The sequence below is a fragment of the Gopherus flavomarginatus genome, chromosome 2, assembly GCF_025201925.1.
Source record: "Gopherus flavomarginatus isolate rGopFla2 chromosome 2, rGopFla2.mat.asm, whole genome shotgun sequence".
NCBI lineage: Eukaryota > Metazoa > Chordata > Testudines > Testudinidae > Gopherus > Gopherus flavomarginatus.
In genome coordinates, this window is record NC_066618.1 from 188,739,055 (window position 1) to 188,765,816 (window position 26,762).

General features: G+C 40.2%; 1 protein-coding gene across 1 annotated transcript; it reads left to right on the forward strand.

Moving 5' to 3' along the window:
* Positions 1-5,489: 5,489 nt before the first annotated feature.
* Positions 5,490-10,201, forward strand: ID4 (inhibitor of DNA binding 4). Its single transcript, XM_050942315.1, has 3 exons — positions 5,490-6,175; positions 7,261-7,319; positions 7,875-10,201. The coding sequence occupies exons 1-2, from the start codon at positions 5,762-5,764 to the stop codon at positions 7,303-7,305; spliced, it is 459 nt and encodes a 152-aa protein (XP_050798272.1). The 5' UTR covers positions 5,490-5,761; the 3' UTR covers positions 7,306-7,319; positions 7,875-10,201.
* Positions 10,202-26,762: the final 16,561 nt, after the last annotated feature.

A 26,762-nucleotide genomic window follows, 5' to 3' on the forward strand; every position in this document is an offset into this window, starting at 1 on the left:
CCAAGTCAGACAGACAGCATTGTAAATTTCAGCCCAAATAGTAGTAGTCTGGTGAAGTTATAAGCAACTGAAAACAGCATCTTATAATGAGAAGTATCAGGTAACCTTAATAATAGGTGGCGCTGCCACAAATGTCTTGCTGTGGAGGAAACGTCCTTACCTCTTCTGCTCACTGAAATGATCACCCTTATTGTACTTCTTCTGTACCTACTTGCAGAGGATAGAAACTGAAGGAAAAACACATGACAAGGTGTATGGCTGTATAAAAATATACTGACGCCTCTGATTTGTGATGAAGGAGGATGTTTTAAACTAAACAAATACCTCATCATCCAAAAAATATGTTGACTCTAAAGTGTTGTAGTGCATTCAGAATGGAAATATAATGCAATATATGAAAGCTGTTATAAAGCAAGATTATATTGTCCTTTTATTATATCTTGGGCAAGTGGAATAAGCATATTATTTTAAGTCTGTATGCATGCCACCAGTGGAATGGGTGGTTGGAAACAGTATGAATGCATTGCCATTATTCTAACAAGGAGTTCTCACAATTTTCCCCCTCTTTATTCTGTGATAAACTTCATGCATATGATGGGAGATAGGGGAGGATGCTATAAAGAACAGAGATGAAGGACTTGGAAATCTGTTTGTTTTTCCTTTAAACAAAAGCTTTTTTATTACCATAAGCAGGGATGGAGAAAACAAACTTATGTTAAGTGAGTTTGATGGCTATGTTTATATTTTATTCCTAAAACATATACAGAATAGCAGACTTTAATTTGTGTAATTTAATGTGGCATCTGGAGGTGAGAAACGTGCTGGAGACAGGGTGTTCCAGGGTTTTCCTCTCCTAGAACATTTTTTAAAAACACCTGCCATTTGATGTAACCTGGCGCATTCCACAAGCAGAAGACTTGCTCATAAGAAGTAGTTTGCTGAGCCTTCAGGATGAGTCATCTCCTCTGGCAAGGATAGCAGAGCAGTATCCAGAAAATGGATGAATTCCACCTGCCTCTTAGGAATTGCAGAAGTGGTGAACAATTGTACCACAATACTTTGCCCTCCTCCTGATTCTAAGGATCTTCACTGATCCCACCCTCTGAATCCAGGAGGCAGCATGTCATTCTTGCCACCTAACAACATGGGGATCCAAGTGGATATATGCATGTAGGAGTAATCATCCAATCATCACTTTTTTCATTTCCCCCCTTTCTCTTTTTTTCATTTTACCTCACCTCTGCTGCCAGCAGGAGATTAGCTGTGGGGTTGGGTAGGAGAGCACAATAAACATTATTGTGTTGTTATAAATGACATCAAAACTAGCTAGATATTTTAATTGAAGTTAAATAACCAACATTATTGCCATTTAAGTGATAGCAATAATATACAGTAATAGCACCACTGAGGGATCAATTGCTATTATCCTGATAAACCATAAACCATTCAGAGATTTATAATGCTTTTTTAATGTTCAGTCCTGTGAGATGCTGAGTATCCTCATCTCCCATTGAAGTCAGTGGGCACTGGAGGTTCTTGGTACCTTGTGCAGGAAGTGCTCAGCTCCTTGCAGGATTGGGCACACATCAGGATAAAACTCATTATACCAGTTATCAGTCGTATGCAAAATAATTCTAAACAATGTTTTGGATTTCACTGAGCCGTTTAGAGATAGTGTGTCCAGAAAAAATTGGAGAAGTTAACTAAGCCACTTCTTAATATTCTTGGTAAGTAAGAATTGCATGATTTTCAAAAGCTATATCCCACAGCATCTTGTGTGCAGACAATACTCACTGTGTGTCTATATGCAGTTCTTTCTGTTTAAAAAAATGTAAATAGCTTAAATTATTTAACGGTTACTGCACACTACATGCATAAATGTGGTTTTTTAAATATTTTATATATAGGGTTGCCAATTTTGGTTGGACATATTCCTAGAAGTTTCATCACACGACATAATCTTGAATCAAAGATTAATCTAATTCCTGGGGACTCCAGGACAATCCTGGAGGGTTGGCAACCCTATTTATATCTGCTGCAAATATTTTAAACAACAGATTACACTCTGATCCAGCAGGTGGTTCGATGGCATAGTATTGTATACAAAAGACATGTGACTCAAGCATGATCTCAGTGGAAATGTTTCATTCATTCGGCTCTTGGAAGAACAGTAACTGTTCCTTGACACTGTATGAGGTCCTGAAGAGCCATGTGACCCTGATACACTGTCAATGTATTTATTTGTCTGTTGGAGTGAATCATATGTTCACATATTCAGAAATGTACGGCTAAATTCAACTTGCTTTACTCAGGAGAGAAGTCTCACTGACAAATGGCTCCATTCACACAGGGAAGATTAGCCAGTAATTATGTTAACATTTTTAACTTGTTTTGTTTTTATATTTAAATCAAAAGAAATTGTTATAGTTAATATTAATGAGCTGACTTGAACCTAGACATTCTCAGATAAGGTGATCACTTCAAGCACAAAATATACGGCAAGAGTTGGTAACACTGGGAATTGGGACTCTAATCCACGGAGTAACTCAGCCTACAGAGGTGAACTTCTCCAGCTAACCTGGAAGGTACCACTCATTTTAAGATATCCAGAGGAGTTTTTATAAATCCATAATTACTATGATTCAAAACAGGAGCAGTTAACACCTGTATATTCATAGGTTGAAAAATATTGCTATTAATAGAACTAAGGAATGAAAAGCATTTACTGCCCCCTCTCTTCTTATATGTTTTAATGGATAAAGAGTTTCACTGTGCTCAACTCAATGCATGATTCCTAACAGACTGAGGTTCCCCATACACTACTAGAGCAATTTAACTTCTGGGGCACATCTAATTTAAACAGAAAAAAACATTGGACCCAGCCCTGTTCCCATTGAAGTCAATGGCAAAACTGCCAAGGACTTCAATGAGAGCAGAAGCAGGCCAATTGTTGACAGGGAATGATGTTAGCTTGCTCATCAATGCATGGCAGACTATCATGTATCATTAGTATTATAGGGAGTTACCAGAGGAAGTCCCTGAATATTTATGGGACAGGTTTTTTTCACAGATTTATATTGATAGGTCAGCAATGGGAACACAACATTTTCCCATAAATTTTAGATAAGTCTGAGACAATACACAAAAATCCATTGAGTACCATTTGGCTCCTGAGTTACGGAAGTAGACTGATGAAGAACTAGATCTGTAACATATCAAGATATCATAGATTTCCAAAAATGTTGACTAATCTTTAGGACCCACATCAGTCTCAATAGAATTTCCATGATGTCAATGCGGCTTATTATATATACATCCGTTTACATCAGATCGCCTCCTGGAGAAATGGTTACATTCTAGGATTTCCCACAAATTTTCAGTGAGGTAAGATCAGCTCTGATTCTATACAAATAGACCAATTAAATTCTATAATGCACCTAGTTTCACAGAGATTTTAATTAAGATCAGATCAGCAAGATTTTAGTCCACATACTTAATACTGTGTACAGATTATTTTTCTGAAAAAGAAAAAAAACAGAAGTCTGTCCATCTCATCAAGAGTCTGGGGAACAGACAGGCATAACTGTAACTTAGGGCCTGATGTATCACACTGATGAAAATCAGGAGTAACTTCACTGAAGTTCGTGGTGTTTCACAGTGTAAAACCAGTGTAAGGTATAGCAGAACAGGCTCTCAGAGTATATAGTTGATGACAATATGCCTGTCATGACATGGTCACTGTTTAGCTCGCTAATTTAGACCCCAGTCCTACAAAGATTTAAACAGGTGCTTAATTTTATGCCCTGTAAGAAGCCCCATTGTACACACTACTCATAGTGTGTAAAGTTAAGAATGTGCATAAGTCTTTGCAGGATTGATGACTTATATTGTACCTTTTAGGGGGTGGAAAAGACCTAAATATGCACTCTTTTACTGTTATGAAAAGATGAGCCAACCCCTTCCCATTCAAGGTTTCAGGCTTAACTGTTTCCCTCTGTATCCTTTGTACATCACTCTGTGACTAGGTGTGGTGGGGGCATGCAATCATCAATCACTGTTAACTATGAATTTCTTTTCTTCTGTTAGATTTTACTCACCAGTCTTGCAGCCCTTGCTCATTCAAGCAGCACTGTACTCAAGTAAATAGTTCTATTGAAATCACTGAGATAGTTTACATGGGTAAGGAGTATGAGGGGTAGCCGTGTTAGTCTGGCTCTGTAAAAGCAGCAAAGAGTCCTGTGGCATTTTATAGACTAACAGACGAATTTTGGAGCATGAGCTTTCGTGGGTGAATACCCACTTCGTCGGATGCATGTAGTAAGGAGTGGGTAAGGAGTAAGGACCGTTTGTATGAGTTGCAGGATTGTGCCTTTATTTCTTATTCTAATGTTCAGTTCACCTGCATCTGTTCTGAATCCTCACGAGGAGTTAATAGAAAGTTTAAGCAAGGCATTATTAAATTAAAAGGCTGCAATCCACCACACAGCGACCTAAGCAGGACTCTGGAGTATGTGCCTGTTAATTTGAATGTGCTGTCTCAAAGTACAGAACTCTGGACATTTCTAGCATCATATTTAAAACATGATACATTTACTAATACGTGATCTGATGCATTAATGGACTAAATTAAGTTACAGGTATGAATTTTACATAAAATGGATTAATATTATATGTCATAGAGGAATTTTAAATAATCCATGTCCATGAATTTTTAATAGTGATGTGCTCTAATTTAATGTTCCACAGCAATTGCTTTGCTTGAGCTCCTGTCCGCCCCCCCCCCTCCGCCCGCACTCAAATCTGGATTATTTTTTTCTTTAAATCAACATCCCTCGAAAGACTCTGCGTGTCTAAGGGTAGGGGCAGGAAAGCAGTGAAAGGCTAAAAAAATACACTGAATGAGGCTAGACATTGCAAACAGCATCTCCACCTCTGCCAGTGGTAGAAATATTTTCTGGTGATGATTAAGCAGTCTGAAGAATAAATAGACAGCAAAAAAAAAAGTGCGTACGGTAAAATGACATTAACAATCTCCAATTGCGCCTTGCAGGCTTCAAGGATAGATCAGAGGAGGGGAAGCCTACTGCTGGCACAGCCAGTTGTGAGTGCTCCGGGTGCCGATGGGAATGGCAGGATTCAGCAGCTTCATTCAGGAGAGTGAATTCCATTCGCATTCCCGCAGTTCTTCCTTGCTAGGAACTTCTCTCTCTCTCTCCTCCTCCCTCCGCTCCCTTGGGTTCAGCAGTCTCCCCAGCCCTAGACCCCACAGCATTGACGGAATGGAGCGTCCTCGCCATTGGCCAGAGCGGCGTTCCATGGAGGGAGGAGGCGACGGTGATTGGCCAAAGCGCGGCGCTCCGCACCCCCTCCTCCCCTCTCCTTTGCACACATTTCCCCTCCCCCGCGCGCCTCTTGCCTCCTCCTTTCCCCGGGCCCCGGCAGCGCGAGCCCCGCCTGTCTGTACCCCGTGCTATATATATATAGGGCGGCGCTGCAAGCCGGGCTGAGCAGAGGCGGCTGGGTTCTAGTGGGAATGAAGGGGAAGGGTAGTGAATGACTAGCCTGGGTGGTGGGATTTTCTTTGCACGGTCTGGCATCCCCTCTGGCAGAGCCCGGAGATTGTATCCAGAGACGGGCCGCCCCTCCTTGGTTGCTTTAGGAAGGGATCGCTGCGTTGGCTGAGCGCTGCCTCTTGCTCTTGTTGCATTGCGGGCGGTACGCGGTGTGCATCGGTGCCCGAGGGGATCGCTCCTTGTGCACCATGAAAGCGGTCAGTCCCGTCCGCCACCCCAGCAGGAAGGCACAGGCGGGCTGCTGCGGGGGCGGTGGAGGAGGAGGTGGCGGAGGCGGCCAGTTGGCTCTGCGCTGCCTGGCAGAGCACGGCTGCAAGGGGGCCCCGTCGGGCGAGGAGCCGGCGTCGCTGTGCCTGCAGTGCGATATGAATGACTGTTACAGCCGGCTCCGGAAGCTAGTGCCCACCATCCCGCCCAATAAGCGGGTCAGCAAAGTGGAGATCCTGCAGCATGTCATCGACTACATCCTCGACCTGCAGCTGGCTCTGGAGACGCACCCGGCTCTGCTCAGGCAGCAGCAACAGCAGCCACCTCCGCTGCACCCAGGGAGCTGTCCCGCAGCCACCCCCCGGACCCCGCTTACAGCGCTCAACACCGACCCGGTAAGCGCCGTGGCAGGAAAAACGCGAGGCGCTGCCCTGGCCGGGCTAGCCCACGCGGGGCAGGAATGTGTATGTGTAGCATTGGCCAGCCAGCTAGGGAATGCAGGGCTCGTACTGTGCACTCCCTGAAGGGTGTGTGGCCAGGGTACCCCAGACCCTCTGTGTCTCTGCAACGACCGGCGTCGACAGAGTCCCCTTAGGCGTGTGAGTGCTACGCGGTATCCGTGTGTGTGTGTTCTACGGGCGCCCTGAGACCCAGTCTGCTCCACTGGAGTCAGTGGGAGTCGTGCCGTTGACTTTAGTAAGAGCAGGATCTGTCCGCAAGTATGCACCTATAGGCACTGTACTGCATACTTCCGTTGTGTGATCCATTGAGTGTGTGCATCCCACACACCCGCCTGTAGATGCACACACTCTGTACCGGGAAATACAATGATGAGCTAGACGCTTGTGTGTGTGTGTGTGTGTGTATAGACATACGCACACACATATACTCTCACTGTACTTGCTGTATAGTTATAGCCACTCAGGGAAGTATAGATAATGTGTGTCTACACACAGGAATCCGTACAACGATTCTGTACACACTTAAGGGTACTGTAGCTCATATAAACGCTTAAAGGGAATGTGCACATTTAAGTGTTTCAGGGTATATATATATATATACACACACACACCCTGAAATCTTCATATATGTATATAAACCCTTATGTATATAACAAATAAATGTCTGTGCGTGGGAGCGGGGAGGATCTCTCTTTTCCGGGATCCACCCTTTAAGCAGCAGAGAAGGCTTTTGCTTCTGAGAGACTGAAGGAAACCTGCGACTCTCCAGCCGGCGGTGCCTGGGGGACGGGTCCGGCTATGTGTTCAGAATGTGACACTCAGCAGCCCTGGTGTCCCTGCCTGTGTCGGAGTGCACTGATCTGTGTGCTGTAGGACTTGGCTGGCCCAGTCCTTGTGGCTTCCGCTCTCCATTGTGGAGCTTGTCACCTCTCTAGGCTGGTCTCTGCCCATCACAGTTATCATGGCCGAGCTAATTATTTGCACCTTTCCTTTTTTTTTACTGGTGTTTTGTTGTGCAGGCTGGCGCTGTTAACAAGCAGGGGGACAGTATTCTGTGCCGCTGAACTGCACTCTCAAGGTGAGTCTCAATTAATTATTGGGCATCTAGAGAAAAGGCTGCATCTCTGCCATCTGTGGTATTGTAACAGCAGTGCCCTTTGCACTGTAAATGTTTCAGCTAGCTCTTTTTTAAAACGGGTTGAAGTCTTCCACATTCCTTAGGAGTTAATTTCTTCTCCATTAAATGCATGAATAATGTATTATGCTAGAAGCACTAGTGCCTCTCTGACCTGAGTGCACCTACATTCTTTTCTAAAGGAAGTCTCTTTTCCTAGCATTGAGACTGTCTTTCCTTTCTGTCTCATCTGGAGTGCAGAAATGGGGTCTGGACTGAGCAAACAAGGTTTGCAGGGAGCCTGTTTTATTATTATTTAAACCCCGTGTCAAGCGCTTATCACTGGGGCTTGCAGCTGTGTATTCCTCTGTTTTGGCCTAGTATGGAAGCTGAGGTTGTTGTTTGACCTGGTTTGTTTTGGGTTGTTGATCAAGCATGTCTTGTGTTTTGTTGGTGGCGCCACTCAGTCTGGAGCAAAAAACGGTTCACACACCCCCTCTATTCATTCCTCTTCCACAGGTGTGCAGCAGTCAGATCCAGAGCCAGAGGAGCAGAGAAAAACACATTAGAGAGGGAGGGGGAAAAAGAAATATCAGCCATCAGATGAGATGAAAAAATAATTCAATCCCAGAATCGTTTCCATGTTTCCTTCTGAGAGAGAACCTTTCACTGTTTTGCACGTTCATAGCATTTTAAACATGTCTTTTTTTTCTGTGCATTTTATATCAGATGTGAATTGTTTGTTTATTTTGGTGGGAGGAGACTTAAAACAAGCAGAAAAGTGTGACTTTTCTGTTGGATAGAAGATCGAGAGTAAATCAGACTTTAGAAGTATAACTGTAAGGGACTGAGCAGCTGAAATTTTGAAGCTTTACTAATCTGCCAGAGCATTGTAGATATATTTGACATCTATTGTTTAAAATAGATGATTTTATTGGGGCCCAGGGAACTTTCTTCTCCCTGCAGGAATGTTACATATTGTATAGATATATGAGTGACATTTCATACTGTGTATATATAGAGATGTTCTATAAGTGTAAGTGAGAAAAGTATATGCTTTAATAGACTACTGTAATTATAAAATATTTTTAATTAAATATTTTTTGTAAATATTATAAAGGTGTGTATGTTTTTTTTAATGTGTGGGAATATTTCTTTAGAACATTATTTACAGCTTAGGTACAGAGCTGCTAATATGAAAATATCTTGACAGTTAAGGTTTTTGCCCAGTGTCTTTTTAGACTTGGAAGTTACAGCTATAGCTAGTGGTCCTGCATGACTGCATGAGATGTCTAATTGCAAATAAACTCGTGTTGAGTCCATACAAACGTGTTTTCTTCAATCTAGATTAAAATATTGGTAATTGTATTATACATTTTGAAACTACACTTTTGTCAATTAGGCACAAGGGGTTTTAGTGCATTATATACAAGTAGTGTTAAGACTGTTTTTTTACTGAGATTAGAAAAACAAATTCTATCTACTTTTTCATATTGAAGACAATGCGTTAGGTCTTTAATCAGCTTTTGTAAAATCTGCTGTTGCATCAGAATCAAGACACTTACTGTGGAACTTCTTTTAACAACAAAAGGTTTATTGTCACAAACTTTCATTCTTACAGCATATTACAGTTAAAAAGTGAACACAGTTCTCTGCTTGGAACCAAAGGGCAAATCATTAACAAATGAACAGTTACTGTTTCATCCAAAGAATATTGATATGGGATTGTGGAAAAGCACACAAGCAAAGTCATTATGATCAGTGATGTAAATCCATCTTAAAATGAACTTTAAGTAGACCAAAAATCAGATAACTGCATCAAGATTATTTTTCTAATACAAAATGACTTTCATTTCATTGCAGCTATGTTAAGTTAAAATTCTGTTTAATCTCTGTGATGTGTAAATTCTACATGTGAACATTAAACTAGATTTACGTGTCTTTGTACTGTGATTCTTCTGCTTATTTCTTCAATCCTCTGAATTTATACAATTGCTTCACTTTCTTATACGTGTTGCTTAATGGATGAGTTCATTTTATAGCAGTCTTTTGTACAATAAAGTTTTACAGTCTGTAAAGTAATGTCCAAGCTATGAGAAAGTTATGCATTTTGTGTGATCAGTAGTTCACGCACCAGTGAGGTGGGATTTTCAGACAGTGGGAGAATTAAGCAGAATTTAATTGGGTGCTTTGTAAATAGTTAGCCAACTGTGTGTGTAACATGGTCTGTTTAATTTAAAAAGTGGGAGGATTTGTTTTAGATTATACAAGTGTCAAAAGTGTTAGGGCCCAAGGGACTTTATTTATTATGTTAAATATTTATGAGGAAATGAACTGCTGTGGTGGTTAGCTAACAACTAAAGTGGTAATATGTTAACAAGATGAATATTTTCTTAAAATAATTGCATTAAGATCAAACAAGCCAAAAAAACCAGCAAACACTTATCTGCAAACATACCACTGCAAATCCATTAAAAATCAATGGAATTTCATATGTGTAAAAGAGACAAGAAACAGGTTCAGAAACTTCCTATGGTCCCACCTTTGAGGTTGTAATAATGTTAGTTTAATAAACTAAATATAAATTCTTGTAACATCAAGTAATGCTTCTCGGAAGTAAAAATATTCAGTGCTGTTTTCTTCAAATAATGCAATGAGAGTAAGTAATAAAAACACTAATACTAGAATTTTGCACTGAAGTCTGTTTTTCTCGTGTTACAGAAAAAGGAAAATTCAAAAAAACCTTTACCTTCCCCATGGAGTTGTTTAAACTATTCATCTTGGGGGACAGGTTTGTTTTGTTTTGTTGGATTTTTGGTTGGTTGTTAAAATTTGGCATTTGTAGCGCCCACTTATTTTATTTTACATAGCTGGACACACTATGTATGATTCCCCCTTCTCCGCCCCCTCCCCCTGTCGAGGTCAACAAGACTCAGTTTTCAGTAATATTTTTTGTTTGTACTTGCTGTTGCCAGTTAAACACTATTCTGCTATGTCCGGGTAGTAGGAAGGAAAAAGCAAAATGAGCTGCCTTAAAACTATGAAACCACTTTGTATGTTTGCACAAATAAAGAGTTTATTGAGAGAGCTCCTGCTGGAATCTGTACCCCTGCATCAATTTAACAATCTAAAATGCGTTCTAGATATCAAATTCCGGTGCCACATTAAGGCAAATTCCCATGGATTTCAATGGGGCAAGGCTTTGGCCGTAGCTTGTTAAAAAATGTTACTATGCAACACTTTAGATCATCTTGAAAATTTAATTTTTTTAAATGCCATGAGAAATCTTGTGTTATATAAATATCCTTGACATTCCAGATTTAAAGGCTTCAATGCAACATTAAAAAGTAAAAATATTCCACACATAAAAGATGCTGTTCTTGGTTTATTTCTTATGCAATGTGTGAAACTGTAAGCAAGGAAAACTTAGCTTGTTTATGGGTTATTAACATCAGTATATGCCTAACTACTGGGTTTTTTTACTTATAAAGTTTATTTGTCACCATTTTTACCTTCTTACAAAATAACTTTTATTTAACCCTATGCATAGTTTCACTTGCTCCACACCACAATGAATATTCATAGAATTAAAAAAATATTTCCCAAAATGTCTTTGATTTATTGTTAGTATCAAAATCATTTCTTAAAAGGAGCAATTTCATTGACAAAAGTTATGGTTGACCAGTAGAGTGGCTGTCAGATTAGGAATTGGGAGAACTGTGTTCTATTCCCTTCTTTGGAGCAAGTTGCTGTTTAACTTCTCTGTGTTTCAGTTTTCCACTTATAATATGTCTTTGATGTGTACTTATCTTTGTAAAGTACATTGGGATGAATGGACAAACTCTTAGATATTATTTAATTCATCTTGCTGTGAGACAAAAGTTTCAGATATGGGAGGAAATTAACTGTAGGAAAATTTAGGCTCATTATCAGGATCAGTTAATTGATTCCAGAATGGATTCTTAAGGGAAGTCACGAGACATTGCTTCTCCGTTGCTTGAGATCATTTAAAACTACATTAGAAAAGGGGCTGGAAAATGCATTGGAAGGAGGGACAGATGAGGTGACTAGCTCTTTTCTATCCTTAACATGCATTGAATGTCAATGATTATTAGGTATGTCACACTGTGTGTTTTAGATTAGGTGCAATATTAAAGTTCTGATCACTTGCAGTCATTAAAGATCCCTTTCCAATTTCATAAGCATGAAGATATTTACTGCAATGTTCTACTCAAATTCATTCTGTTCTCTGCCATTTCAGATGGCTATGTCATTTGTTTTCAATTTCTAAATTGTTGTGTAGTGTTGCTGTTAAACAGTTGAACAGTTAATAGGAGTCATAGGAGAAGTGCTTGTAATATATTCCATAGCTACCTTACAGGTATGTTCTAATGCTAGATTAATTAAACATTTGAAGAGTACATTGAGATCATAGAATGAAAAGCATTATGTAAACAATAAGGTATTAGTTTACTATTTCTTTTTGAAAGACTGAATGGCTGTGTTTGTTTAAATTTTACCTAAATCTTCATGGTATCAGAAAAGAAATAGTGGTATAAAAACAGTGATTTTAGTTGCAATACCATCTCATGGTTTGTTCTGTAGGAATGCAGACACCACTACCGACATTATTCCCAAAGCAATATTAAATATCCTGTTACAGTATATAATATTGTCCAAAAACACACTGAGCTAAATTTATGCCTGATGCATATACATATAAATTAATAGAGCTACTCTAGAATTACACCAGTGAACCAACAGTTTGGTCCATTTAATTGAAAAAGATTCACAAATGTGTGTTTGTCTATATAAAATGCCTTCTTAATTTATTCTTTCATCTTATACTGAGCAGATCCACGTTGTAATATTACCACAGGACATATTAATGTTATAGATCTCTCCTAAATGCACAAAAGGCAAGAAGAGTTAAGACTGGCACTTGTGCTAAACACTGCATCCTTAACTCATAGTGTTGCCCTTATGTTGAGCAGTACATGCAGAAGTCTGTTCTTCCAGCAACACAAATAGGAGTTACATACAGTTTATAATCCTTGGTATTGTTCTTAGACCCTGTAGTTCCTAGGCACAAGAGGGTGATTTAAGGACAAAAGCCCCTACGCTCCAACCAACATCACTCACCCAATCTGTCGTGCAGAGTACAGCAAAGCCAAAGAAAAAGCAGGTTCAGGCAAAAGGCTGTGTTGTAGGATACTGTATCCCACTCCCCTGTATAACTAGCTAAATCCCTTCCACAACAGAGTCATGCAGTGAACAGAACACACAGAAAGGGGCATTCTCCTGAGAATGAACTCCACTAAGTGGTATGCTCCTATACACAAAAATTATGAGCCTGTTTCAAAGCATATTGAAGTCAATGCTAGGAGTCCTATTTATCTTAATGAGCTTTGGTTAGGGTCCCATGTGTTGCAAGCTAATACTTTCTCCATCAGAGGTATCAAAGAGGTGTCAAAGTTAGTATGCCAGCTGCGTTGCTATGGCTAGGGGTCAATGTGGAACATGGCACCCAATGTGGGCCCCCTCTTTACAGCTGGCCATGATTGGCAGAGTTAGGGTATTGTTGCATGGATCCTTAACCCTCAGTGGGTTTTGTAGCTCTGCTTTGCTCATAACATACACAGAGAGAGGATAAACACATCAGCGGGAGGAAAAACAACTGTACAGTAACTTTTTACAAAGTATGGGGTTGGCTGGTTTTAGGGTGTTCCCATTTGCACTTTTGACTTGAAGGGAAAATATGGCCCATAGGGCTTGTGTAACTGAGAAATACTAGCAATTCTTTACTAGTGGTCTAGCACCAGTCCTAACAATGGTGGCAGAACTAGTGTAGGCCAGGAGCAGAGCCTAGACTCTAGCCTTTGTGGTTATGTCTATACTGCAATCGAAACCCGTGGCTGGCCAGTGCCAACTGACTTCTGCTCACGGGGCTGTTTAATTGTAGTGTAGATATTCAGGCTTGGGCTGCAGCCTGAGCTCTGGGATCCTCCCACCTCACAGGGTCCAACAGCCCAGGTTCCAGCCCAAGCCTGAATGTCTACACCACAGCTAAACAGCCCCTTAGGCCGAGCCACAAGAGCTGGAGTCAGCTGCCACAGGTAATTTTCCTTCCTTCAATGGCTGGAAACACCCTTTGACATGTTTTTCTGATTTCACCTCCTTTTAGCCTTGGGTTTGTTTTTTTCAAAAAGGAATGTGTTTATCAGCTGACATGATACACTAGTGTCTGATAAAAGAAATGATTTGCCTAGACAATTTTTACACTGCTTACCATTTACTTAAAGGCCATAATGGCTCCTTGTGAGCAGCATGTCATGTAAATAAGTATTTCAGTGACTTCTAACATGCATATTATGTACTCCATAGATCAATGGCTCCTTTGAAGCCATTACACTTTATCTTGTAAATTCATATTTAGACTTTTTAAAAGTGTATTCTTTATTCAACAGGCTACCATTTCATTCTGAGCGTCTACTGTCTATTATCTAAATATATATTTACATCATTTAAAAATAAATATCCCTCTATGTATTCAACAGATTGGAAGAGCTCCTCTGCAAACATTAAAGAGGAGAAAACTTTCAAATGCATCAGACTAACATAAACCTATTTAACTTTTCATGTTCTTTTCTTCAGAATTTTTTTTTCCTTCTTGACAGTGTGTCTTGTTCTTCACTTACTGGCAGTGGAGTCATTAAGCTGCATTTGTGACATCTTGTGTAAACATACTGATGTCAGAAATGCAGGATTACAGGCTAGAATGAACCCTATGCTTCCACAAGCAGAGGATATAGCAGATCCTGGCTTCAAGGGAGCAGAAGGGCAGAGTGCTGTATTCACATCATCATCTTTCCCTTTGACCCTGCTGAAGCCCCTATGCAGGGGCTAATTGGAGGATGGGCTTCATATGTAGAAAGCTTGCTGAGGAAATGGCCATGAGGGCAGCATCACACTTCCCAGCCCTGTGTAACTTTAGTAGTTAAGTTAAATGATGACGGTATCAGTGTCAACTCACTTCCTTTCCCCAATTTATGATGGGGATGGGAACTCAGTGGGGACTGTGGGGCTAGTGGGGAAGCTCACTGGACTGGAACTTTCAGGAACCATGGTGGTATGGGACTAGTTTGGGCAGAGAGGGGCCAGGAATCAGTGCACAGACACAGGGCCTCCATGTTGATGACTCTGTGCATCTTCAGATATTAAAGAACAACATTAGAGGCCACACCTCCTTCTTTTTCAATGGGGCGATTAGCAGTTCCACCTAAATGGAAGGATGTGTAAGTAAGAAACTGTGAGGGGGATTTAAAGGTATGGGATCAATCCTTCCTTCCTTGCTCAGGCCCAGATTTGGATCTCTGTTTCACCATTTAAAACAGTGTCTCTCCATTAAAGTTATTTGGGATTTACACTGATAAATGGAGATCAGACTCTAAGTCACATTCCTTGCTCAGGCATAACTCCCAGTTGAGTCACAAACTTTTGTTTGAGTAATGATATCAGGATTTGGACTTTTTTTTTTATCTATTAGTCTAAAATGACGATAGTCCATTCTGGGTCAGATATTACATGCAGCTGTGGTGTCTCCTCTGATAGTTCTACAGCAGGAAGAAATGTAAAACAAATAGAATGGTATAATCTGAGTCCTGCAGTTAGGCTCCCAATGACTTCAATAGGCATTTTGATTAGACCCTTTAAAAAGCCTTGCTTTTCAGATAGGCATTCACAGATATGCACCCACATTTATATGTGCCTGACTTAGATGCGCAAACACCCGACGCACATATGTAAGCTGGGAGTTGTGTTTGCATGCTGCTATGCATGCATTCAAACCTCAGCTGGAGTGTTTGCACTTGGTATTCGTGTGCCTAACTTAGATGTGTGGGAAAATATGTGCATTTCAACCGCACTCATTTGGAAATTTGGCCCATAACACAGATGATAAACATTTTTAAAGTTGTAAGATTCTGTTTCCCTTCAGAAGAACCATTTAGGGCTGGATTCTGCTCCTACTGAAGCCAATGGGAGTTTGACCACTAACTCAGTGGTAGCAAGATCAGATGCTTGTTAAATTAGATTGTTTGGAATTGTTTTACTATGTTAAGCTTGAATGCTAAATGTAAACAGAGGTATCATTCTCGGTTTGCTTGGATTCACTGAAATGTTACAACAAATGCTAGTGTCTATATTGCAGGGTGAGGTAGTCTTTTATCCTGCTAGGGGAATATCCATATTGAAACAAACTGTATTTTGTTTTCTTTCAGACAGGTGTGATGGAACACCTGCAGAACTCAAAAGTTGAATAGCACCTGGTTAAGTTTTGTGGGTGGGGTGGTGGGCAAATCCTGCTTAACAAGGATGTCAAACTGATCTTTGTTCAACTCTTGCTAGAAGTATCTGTGGCAACAAACTGGAGACAGGTAAACAATCCGTTTCTGCTACCACTAGCTTTCAATTTACAGTTCACCAGGAGCTCTTATTATATGAAAGGAAAGGGTGGACTTGGTGTCAACACAAGGCAATAGTAATATTATTTGAACAGGTGTGTAGGGTGTTGCTAAAGTGAGAGAATGGGAAAGTGGTGGAGAGCAGTTAGTACAGAGCTGTGCATGTAATAACCAGAGCTCAGCAACATTTATTATCATAACAATCATAGACAACTAAAGGTTTCACAATGAACGGGTCTGATTTAGCAAATGTGTTAAACCAGTTTTGTTGTTTTCCTGCTCTCTATCTAGATCTCCTACAGAAAAGATCCCAAGAAAATGTGTACAATAAAAATGACATAAGCAGACTCACTGAACATGCAATTACAAAAACTTAAGCAATCAGGGCACAATTCTTCAACTTACACCAGTATCTCTCCATTGACTTTTTTTAAGTCACTCCTGATTTACCTCAGTTTAGGAAGAGCAAAATAAAAGGTTGACTGTGATAGGAGGGGACTGAACTTGGTGACACCCAGGTCCCTTCCAGTCATATGTCCTCAGTTCTTATAATGGCCTCAATATCTAACCTGACAAAGTCAGACAAACACCTTGATATTAAAATCAAGGGGCCAATGGGATAAATGTGATTTTGTGCAAATCTCTATGTGTGTGAGATTATGGGAAGGACATGTAAAAAAGTGTCTTTGTTTTTCATTTTCAGTAGTAATGATAGCATGTGTTAAAGTTATACTTCATGGACATTTTGGTGGTGCTTTCCATATCTTATTGTATCTGTCTCATCTGAGGACATAGTCTTCACTGACAGGACCAAATACTGCATTCATTGCTCTTTACAAATTCCCACTTGTGTACACAAGACCTTTGCCTGTGTAAGGATTGAAGATGTTATCATTGTTATTATTGTATTATTAATTGCTTATTCAATATGCATATAAAGTTAATATTGAATATTTTACATTTGGCGGCAAGATGCAGTATAACTTTTAAATGCCCCTTTATTGTCCATAGAAAGAGTCAGTATTAGTATTGTTCACTGGAATCAATTCCTAGTGTATAGCATCTCATAGTGTTCAAATAAATGCATCTATGATTTTAAAAAAATTTCTCAAATGGGATATATCCTTTTAGCAAGAAAATTATATGCCACCACAGGGAATGGAAGCAGTAGAAATAATCTTTTGGAGTCTGCATTTTAAGGACCTATTGGTATCATTTAGAAAGGATTAGTATGGCACATCCTTTAGTGAAATATATGTGCCTCCATCCTGGGAGACAAAGGGAAAATATTTCTGTAGCAGGCTTTTGCAGTAGGGTTATCTGTTATAATTCACTGAGGAGAACAGCTATAACAGGTTACAAAATAGTATTCTGCAGAGATATAAATTACTTGAAGATTTTACAGACAATTAGGCAACCCTTCAGTGCATTTATAAAAGTGTTTGAGCTCTTATTTCAAGGCAACTCAAAGAGAAGCAAATTCTAAGCCAGGAAAGTTAGGACTCTGTCCTGTTCCCAACTGAATTCAGTAGCAAAATACTCATTAACTTCAATGAGTATCTTGAGTATTTTCATAAAAAGCATTGCAGACCTACTGGCCTTTGCAAACACTAGTTTTATTATAATTAGAAATGAATTAATCTTTCAGGCTTCCATTTGTGTGGGCTACTCAAAGCAGATCAGCTGAGGTTTATTTGCAGGGATTGGCCCCAGATCCCCACAGGTTTGCCTGGAAACGCTGTGCTAGATTCACCCCTGGCATTCAAACTGCACCTCCCTAGAGTCAGAGAGGCATCTACACTGTGGATAATTTCACCCAAGGGAACAGCAGGAATATCTATCAATGGGACCTAACCAGTGAATTGCACAGATTCCCTTCAGAGATTCTCTAGCAACTATGTACTAAAGATTATGAAGTTTCTCTTCTTTAGGCTACAAATCCATATGTCCAGGTTTTCTATTCTTTGGCGAATGTGGTTGCACATCTAAGGTCATTCAAAAATCCTAGTCCCACCTGATTTCAAGCACCATTGTGCACATCCCTAACTGTTATACTCATGAACAAAACTGCTAGAACACTTGTATCCCCCATGTACTGATTTGGTTCTATTCCATAGTAAATGTTTAGTGTTTAAGCTGTTACTGGTTTAGGGTGTATATTTTAGAATTCCCTTCTCAGATGCATCTGATGTGCATCTTCAGTAGTGCAACATCTGTTATTTGCTAGATGTAAACAGAACAGCAAAATGGGTATTTGCATTGTCCTAGATTCTTTAACGTTCCAAGCAAGCTGGCTGGTTGAGTGAAGCAAATACAATGCTTAACAAAACAATTTTTTTCTGGAGAGCAACATTTTATTAAAAATTAAACGGGGTAACGGGATGAAAGGCATTTTCCTTATGTAAGTCCTAATTTTTCTATGATTCGGTGCATACATTAAACGTACCTGTTCCCTAATTTACTATTTCTTTGTAAACAGTATGCAATTTTTTAAAAGGCACAGTAAATATTCATCTAAACCCTGCACAAATAGAAGGCAAGTGATGGCTGGTCACAGAGAACTTGCTCAGCATCAAAACATTCCAGGTTTTTATTTCAAATTAGTATTTGTACTTTGTTCCCTTTTTGCACATATGATTTCTTCCCATTGAAAGTGGTATACTTTGTAGGACCATAAAGGAGAGAAGGAAAAATGAAATCAATATAAAAAATAGACTGTTTTGGCCCTGACTCAGCAAGTATCTTAAGTGTGTGCTTAACTGAGTCAGTGGGACTAACCGCATGCTTTATTTAGGCATGTATTCAAGAACCTTGTTGAACTGGAGCCTTGATTTGGGAGAAGTGGGTTCGATCATTTTTCTTTAGAACAATTTAACATTTCTTTCAAATATCATGTCTATTTTGTGTACTCCTCAGTCAGTCCCTTCTTCATGTGACTATTCCAAGGCAATGCTTGACTTGGATGCACAGTCAGTTTTATATGTGTGCAGGATAATGAGAGCTATGGTTGTGCAACAAGGAGAAATTATACAAATATTCCCTTGAAAAATGAAGTGTTAAATTTGTTAATATCAATGATCAATTAATAGCATTTGTATGTAAATCTACAGTTCTAGGAACAAATTATTTGTACATTAAATTTAATCTTTCAGAACATGATATGTGTATTTCATAACTGGTGATTTTTCAGTCATAACATTCTTCTACACACTTGGATTCTTCTTTATTTCAAGCAGCATAAGTAAAATGCTGCCCTCTTTTGAATTTAGGGAAGCACTGCACCCACGTACGGGAGAATTGCTTAAGGAGTTGACTTGTAAGAAGGTTATAGAGTCTTTTTTGGAACTGATCAGTGACAGCAAAGGCAGAGCTATTGCTTTGAATTGCTAACTAGAACTAACATATTTCTTACTCGGATATGAAATCCTTCAAAATATTGGGTTTTTTCCCATTATTTTTTAAAATAGTTTATCTTTAAAAAATGGACCTGTTCCTCCATTCTGTAATGCTGTTTTTTGTACCAATGTGACATCTGTGATGCTGTAATGGAGTGGAGAATCAGGCCCATTTTATGTTTTTACCAGGTCTTTACTCATATTACAATGATGTTTCAGGTTATTTGCGTTCAATTCAAACTGAGGCCCTCCAGCCTCTGGTGAAAGAATAATGATCTCTGGCAGCGGGGGGGGGGGGGGGGTTGGGGGGGGGAAGAACCAAATTTTTGCCTGATGAACCTTCCCTGATGAATCCCATGGTGGAGGGATGAGGATCAGGCTGAGGCTGGTCCTATCCTGATTCTGTTCTCCACTGGGGAAAGAATAATGGTCCGTATTTATTCTGTATTTATATTATGGTAACTCCCAGAGAGACCCTTTTGGTATTGGGACTCCATTGTGTTAGGTGCTGTCCAAACCTATATGAAAATACAGCCCTGCCTTGAGCAGTTCAGGGTGGAAAGTTCCCATCTGGTGTTTCTCCTTTCCAGGGTATGATTCAGCATATCCTTTTCCACCTCGCATCACTGAGGGAGTGTAAGGAGAGTTGGAGGGAAAATTCCACTGGAGGGTTCCCCGGCTCGCTTCTTTTCTTAAGTAATGGTGTTGAGGAAATCACACGACTCTATACCTAGTCACACATACTAATTCACTTTAAAATAATAGATTCTAGGAGGCATCCAGCAATCTCTGCTGAAGGCAATGAGTAAAAATGGCCGCCACTTCATATGTCATTGGGGAGTGCATGTAAGGAGGTACACAAAAAGCTAGCATTCATGGTGGTGGCATACAGAAAAGGAGAATCAACATATGGGAACCAGCTCTCGTCTACAAAAAAGTCCATGAGCAATTGGGCAGCCAGTAAGAGGAGTGTGAAAGGGGACATGTATTATGGAGGAATGTTGGGGGAGAGGAGAATGCACTGGGACAGTGTCTCACAAGGGAGAGCAGCCTATCAGTGTTTTCCCAGTCATGATGATGCTGCCTCAGAGGGTTTCCTTTATGCATTATTATTTGTATTACAGTGGCACCCAGAACCCCTAGTCAGGATTGGGACCCCATTTTGCAGGGTACTGTACAAATACACAGCCCCAGCTTCACAAACCCTGCAATCTAAAAAGAGAAAGGTAGGGGTAAGGAATACAATATATATACAAAGTGATCAGGCTGATGATAGGCATGCATCTTATTAGTTACATTATAGACATATGTACACATATATGGAGGGAGGGGATATTTCATAGTATTTATTTATATTGCTTTAGAAAGTATTGGAGTAGAAAAGCAGTTCAACAGCAGCTTTCCTTCAAACAGCTTCTAGAATTAGATAGATAGATAGATAGAGATAATGTACTGAACTACCATGATTATATATGCACACGCACATCTAAAAACATTATAAATATAATCTGACATACACTAAAATACATGATGATTTAATAAAACAAAACGATAAAATATTGTTTCAATTGCAATTTATATAGAAATAAAAATACTATCATAATTTTCCTTTCTCTTGCTGTATGGTTGCTAGAAAGACCTGTCATGTATATAAAGCTCTTTTCTTCATTCATTCCCTAAAAAGTAATATATCAGTGAGTTCTCTGATGCTGTTTTAATAATGTAATTTACAATTCATTGGTTACCAAGCACTTACAGTATAATTAATTTCACAGACCCTTTCTACAAATTTACATAGTCTAGTACAATAAGGAAGGAAGGTAGGAAAACAATCTTCCTTCCCACCGTCCCTTCAAAGTACCTGGGTCTTGAGCCAGCTGGGTGGTTTGGCAGGCAGTTGCGTGTCACTTTGTGGGAGATGAGGTTTAATTTCCCAATCTTTCTCTCACTTTGTCTCTCTCTCTCTACATAGATATATGTAACTCTGAGCCAAACCAGACTGCAGCACTGTAGACACTGCCCTCAGTGTCCTGGGAAGAGACCTGATCACACCACATTAGTCTGGTGGCCAAATCACAGAGCTACATTAGCATCATTCTTTTAAGACACAGCTGTTCCACTCCTCCCGGATGCAAGATGTGTGTGGCCCACCCTGCTGGTCCCAAGATGTGTGTGGCAAATACTGGAGCGCAAGCTGAGCTGAGGGAAGTGGAATTCTAAAACATAAAAGGCAGGTTACAACCATTCAGTTTCCCTGACCAATGCCCTCCTTTCAGAGTCTCTGTCTGGGATAGCAGAGATTCCCAGGGATACAAGCCTTGCTTTGGTCAGTATCAACTGGCCAGTGGAGAGGTGTGTAGGCCCCCATCAGAAAATTAGATCATTAAAAGGGAAGGAAAAGAATCAGGAAGCTAACAGAATAAATGCTCTTTATTTCTCAGTACAGTTAGCTTGTATATCACTTTACAGTTATCTTTTTGCTGTGGAGAATCATTTAAATAATGTACTCTCTCTCCAGTTAGTGAAACTTCAGTCCCTGTAACATCCTGTCCATAGATGAGACTTTTTAAAATCTATTTTTATATATTCAGCATGTAAAAAAATGCTGTCAGGAATCCAGCCATTACAAAGTTCCTGGGGGCCTGCGTATGCGTCTGATACTTGCTTTTGATTTGAGGTATATGCTCCCATTCAAGAGATTGTTGTGTATCAGGAGAGGTCATATACTCCATTTATATGGTCAACCAAGCAGATTTTTCCTTTTATAGAATGTGTAACACATCCTTTTTAAACAAAACTGTTTCTATATTATTTGGGGCAAAAACCTGTCTGGGGATTGGTCCTGTTTTGAGCAGGGGGTTGGACTAGATGACCTACTAAGGTCCCTTCAAACCCTGGTATTTATGCCCCCTGAGCTAGATTCACAGAAGGACTTAGATGCCTAACTGCCGCTTTGGGCACCAGAATCAGGCCCCAGTAGGAGTCACAAAACCTCCACTCAGCTGCCCCTGAACCTTTGGCACCTAAATTTCCTTGGTGCCTACATTTTTGCAGTAAAAGTTCCCTGCACACTTATAAATCTGCCTCTGTGCATGTGCATTGCAACCTCAGGCTTGACATCCAGTTGCCTAAGGCCCAGAGTGATGCACAAACTAGGGGAAGAGAGGCATTCCTTCATCTATTTCGCCTGTGGGGCCCAATCCGGTAAGCACACTTAGATCTCGCCTACCATATCAGGCCCCTGTCAGTGAGCTTAAACAAAACAGTTAGGAGGGAAGAAGGAGGATAACCTCCATTGTAACTTTTAGTCCAGTGGGTTGTGGGAGACCTGCAGTACAAGTCTGCCCACTTCTAGAAGGTCAGAAGGGATCTGAACACAGAGCTGCCACGTCTCAGGTGCCTGGCCTAACCACTGGCTGTGCAATATTCTGATGGGAGGTTTCCTTAGTCTCTTCTGTTGAAACTGTTCCATTGCGGATAAATAAAGTATCATTGGGCCAGAGGCAAAGCGAGGGGGGAAAGCATGAGAAAGATTCTGTTGCTGGTGGCTAGAGCACTCATCTGGGAAGTGGGAGACCAGGATCCAGTTTAACCTCTGGGCTAAAAGGTCGAAGGAAGATCCTTGTCCTCTGCCCCCTCCCCGTCCTTCAGCTCCTCACTAAAACAGCTTTGGGTCCTAATGCCAAGAGATGGTTTGTAGCCATAGGTGCTGGAACTAGGGGTGCAGGGGATGCTGCCGTACCCGCCGGCTTGAAGTGGTTTCCATCATCTACAGGGTTTACAGTTGGTTCAATGGCTGTCAGCACCCCCACTGTACAAATTGTTCCAGCATTCCTGTTTGCAGCTAAAAATCCCAAACAGAGGGAGGAATGTCCTTGCAGCCTGGACTTAGGTGCTTATCTTCGAAGGAGTGAGGCTTAGCACACACCCATTGGCTTGCCATCTCCTATTGACTATCTTAAGCTAGGAGCCACTTAGCTGGCTTCTGTGAACCCAGTTCTGAGGCACCTCTCTCTCCCCAGTCATTGCATAGGGAGCCTAGATGCTGAACTCAGGCTTTGTGAATCTCAGTAGTTTCTTATGCACCTAAAAGTTAGGCGTAGCAACACACTGTGTCACTATGCCTCTGTTTCTTTGCAAAGCTAGCCCCTTATGACTCAATGGCCTGATTTTCAGAGGCGCTGAGTACCTTCAGCTCCCATGGATTTCACTGGAAGTTGAGGATGCTCACCACCTCTGAAAACCAGGCCACAGACCTATTATATAAATTGCATCCAGATACTATGGTGATGGGCACGTCCTAACTTCTTGTAATAATAAAACAAACAAATGCTATAAATATTAATTATTAGTAACAATAATGATTAATACTAGAGCAGTGCACATCCTGCCAGCCTAACCTCATGATGGGGCTTGTAAACACCCTTCTGCAGTTCAGTTTACAGGGGATTAAAGTGAATCAGCCTTTCCATTTCACCTCGAGGTTCATGGAATTCCAGCCTTTGAAGACAGCATCCATCTTCTCCCTAACTCCCCAGCGACTTGCACCATCCAAAAAGATATGAGGGCAGCCTATACTACTGCTTATGTTGATCTAACTTATGTCACTCAAGGATGTAAAAAAACCCACCCCTCTGAGCGATACAAGTTACAATGACCTAAGCACTGTCCACACGGGTGCTATGTCAGTGGGAGATGCTCTCCTGCCAACATAGCTTCCTCCTCTAACAGAGGTGGAGTAATGATGCCTACAGGAGAGCTCTCTCCTGTTGGCATAGAGCATCTTCACCAGACGTGCTGCAGCAGTGCTGATGTAGTGCTTCTAGTGTAGACTAGCCCCCAAGCATTCCTGAAGAGTTCCCAGGGCTTATTGCGTGGAAGGGAGCATGAGGGAGGTCAGGTTGGAAGTAGTGTTTGCAGATTTCATAGCTCATACTTTAAGGCCAGAAGGCACCATCATGATCATCTAGTCTGACATCCTGCATGTTGCAGGCATACCTGGAATACAGTGACCCTTTATAAAATTGAGTAGGTTCACAGATCAAAGTAAATGTTTTGCATAATTCTAATTATCTGCTGTCTTTCCTTCCCTGCCCTGGCCCTGCCCACATATGCATGTGTCTTTGCATCCTTTCTCCTTCCTGTTAAACTACAAACAAGTATTTTGCTTTGAATTAACTGGTGCTCTTCCAAGATACATTCTATTAACATGCTTTTTACACTCTTCATAAAACTCTCTTATACTCAAACAGATCTGATTGCAAGATCAAGGCCCTTTTGTAGAATCTACATTGAATTTCCAAGATTGAATCTAATAAATCTGAAGGGTATTGTTAGAATGAGGTTATTTTTGTTTGATTTAGCAATGTTGAAAACAAAGCTAAATCATATTTTAGAAGAGAAGTTACGGGTAAAATAATCAAAAACATCTTGGCTTAATAAAATTTTGTAAGTACTAGTGATGGAAATCTCATCTATCAGAAAAAACATTGATTATATTCTACTTCTTTTGGAGGACAAAACAGCTCTCCAGCAATCAAGTCTGCTGTTTTTTGCAATAGTCTGCCAGTTGTAGTGCTCTGTTAGAGAGCTATATCCTGCACTTGCAAAGAGATGGTAACTTGGAAAACACAGGTTGGGTCAAAAACAAATGCTTCAAAGACTCCCTTAAGTAGACTTTCACCTCATGCAGCATAAATACTGATAACTTCAAAGATACAACCAAGGACAGACCAGAACGGAGAGCAGCTCTCAATAAAGATTGTAAACACTTTGAAGAAGACAGATGCAAAAAAACAATCAAAGAAGGGCTAAATGTCATGCCAAGTGTTCACCATATTCTTCTGTGACATCGATTGCTCCCCATGAATTGGACTATAGAGTCACATGAAGAACACACATGATGCTGTGATGTCGTCATCATGTACAATGGACAGCTATAATATGTACGTTGCTAATTATTAAGGCCAAGATTGTCTCTCCTAGATCTACCTGACAGGTGCCTTCCACACAGGGATCTCTCCCTTTTGTGCAGAAGGCAAGGTTCAGCCAACTCTGCCACACTGCTCTTTCCCCCTCCAAATGATACAAAGGAACTTCCCCAGGTTTTGGGGTCCATCTTGGGCTAGGGGGAGAAACAAGGTAGGCTGTGGAGAGGAGAGTGTGGGTCAGAACATAGTCTGGGTAGCCGCATCATCCCTATCTAGCTCTGAGATTTCCTCCTCCATGAAACCCATCCCAAGGGTCTAGCATATGGCTCTATACTGTGGACAACGTTCCCACTAAATGCCTATATTCATACTCACTACAGTATCACAGTAGTATTTATATACATTAGATCAGCCACTGGAGCCATGCCAGCTAAAATGATATCTTGACGTTTCAAGAAGCAAATGAAGGCCTGTAGAGAAAGTTTAAAGTTGAGCCAAGCGCTAATCACAAATAAGCCTGGGGATTCTTAACTGGTTTATTTATAGTCTCCACTTGCTTTTGCACACTGAACACATCCACACACCTAACACAAGACCCCACAGAAGGAATTCAAAGCAACCAAACAGGGCAGGCAGCAATGGTCCCTACGATCAAGGAAATAGTTATCATGTCATTCCAAGAGATGGTAGGCAAGCTTATATAATTTTGGTTTTTCCAGTGTAACTAACTGGCATTTTCAGTGATCAGGATAACCACAGCTGTAATCTAATGTGATCTGGAGCTTATTCACTGATCACAGCTGTGTAATTTCAGGTAATGTGCTTCTCTTGTTTAGTTTTGTTTAACATTGTTAAATATATAGTCAGACCATCTGCACAGTATTTTTTTAAATTGGAAATTACTACCATAACTTCCTTTTTATATATCAATAAACTAAACAGCAAAATTTCAAAGGGATCCTTCTCTACCAAACACTGAAGCAGAATGTTTGTCCCACGCCACACCATTGCCTAATTGCACACTAATTGGACAAAAGTGATTAAATATTTCAAGATCTTTACTAATTGCCTCTATTTTAGCTTTAAAATTTGCTTGCCACCAACAAATTTAATGACACTGGTGTCTAGTCATCAGCAAAAAGCCCAAGAGTTGCTCTTTAAAATGTACCTAGTCAGAATATTTACTGATTGTGCATTGTTGTTTCCAATGTAGCTTAATTAGAAATCCAATCAGTTCTCTAAGTCTAATTATACTTGATTTGTAGATTCAGACTATGATACGTAATGAAGCTAAGCAGCCAGCGATAAACGTGCTTGAAATGTAACAATTAGAGAAATATTTTAATGCATGTCTTATCATTTTAGAAACCCTAAGAAATATATGAGATCAAACACAAAAGGAAATGCAGAGATTTATGACACAATAGATTTTTTAAAAAGTATGTTTTCAATATTTCATCATGGAGCAATATAACTAATGTCGGTTTGGTGCTGCAAAATATTTCCCTTGTTTGTTAGTTAGGGAAAAACAGAAACAAATAGTGTGTATTTTGTTTATATCTAGAAATATAAAAAATGTTTGTCTGTAATTTGAGGTCCACATATTACAGGAATGGTTCC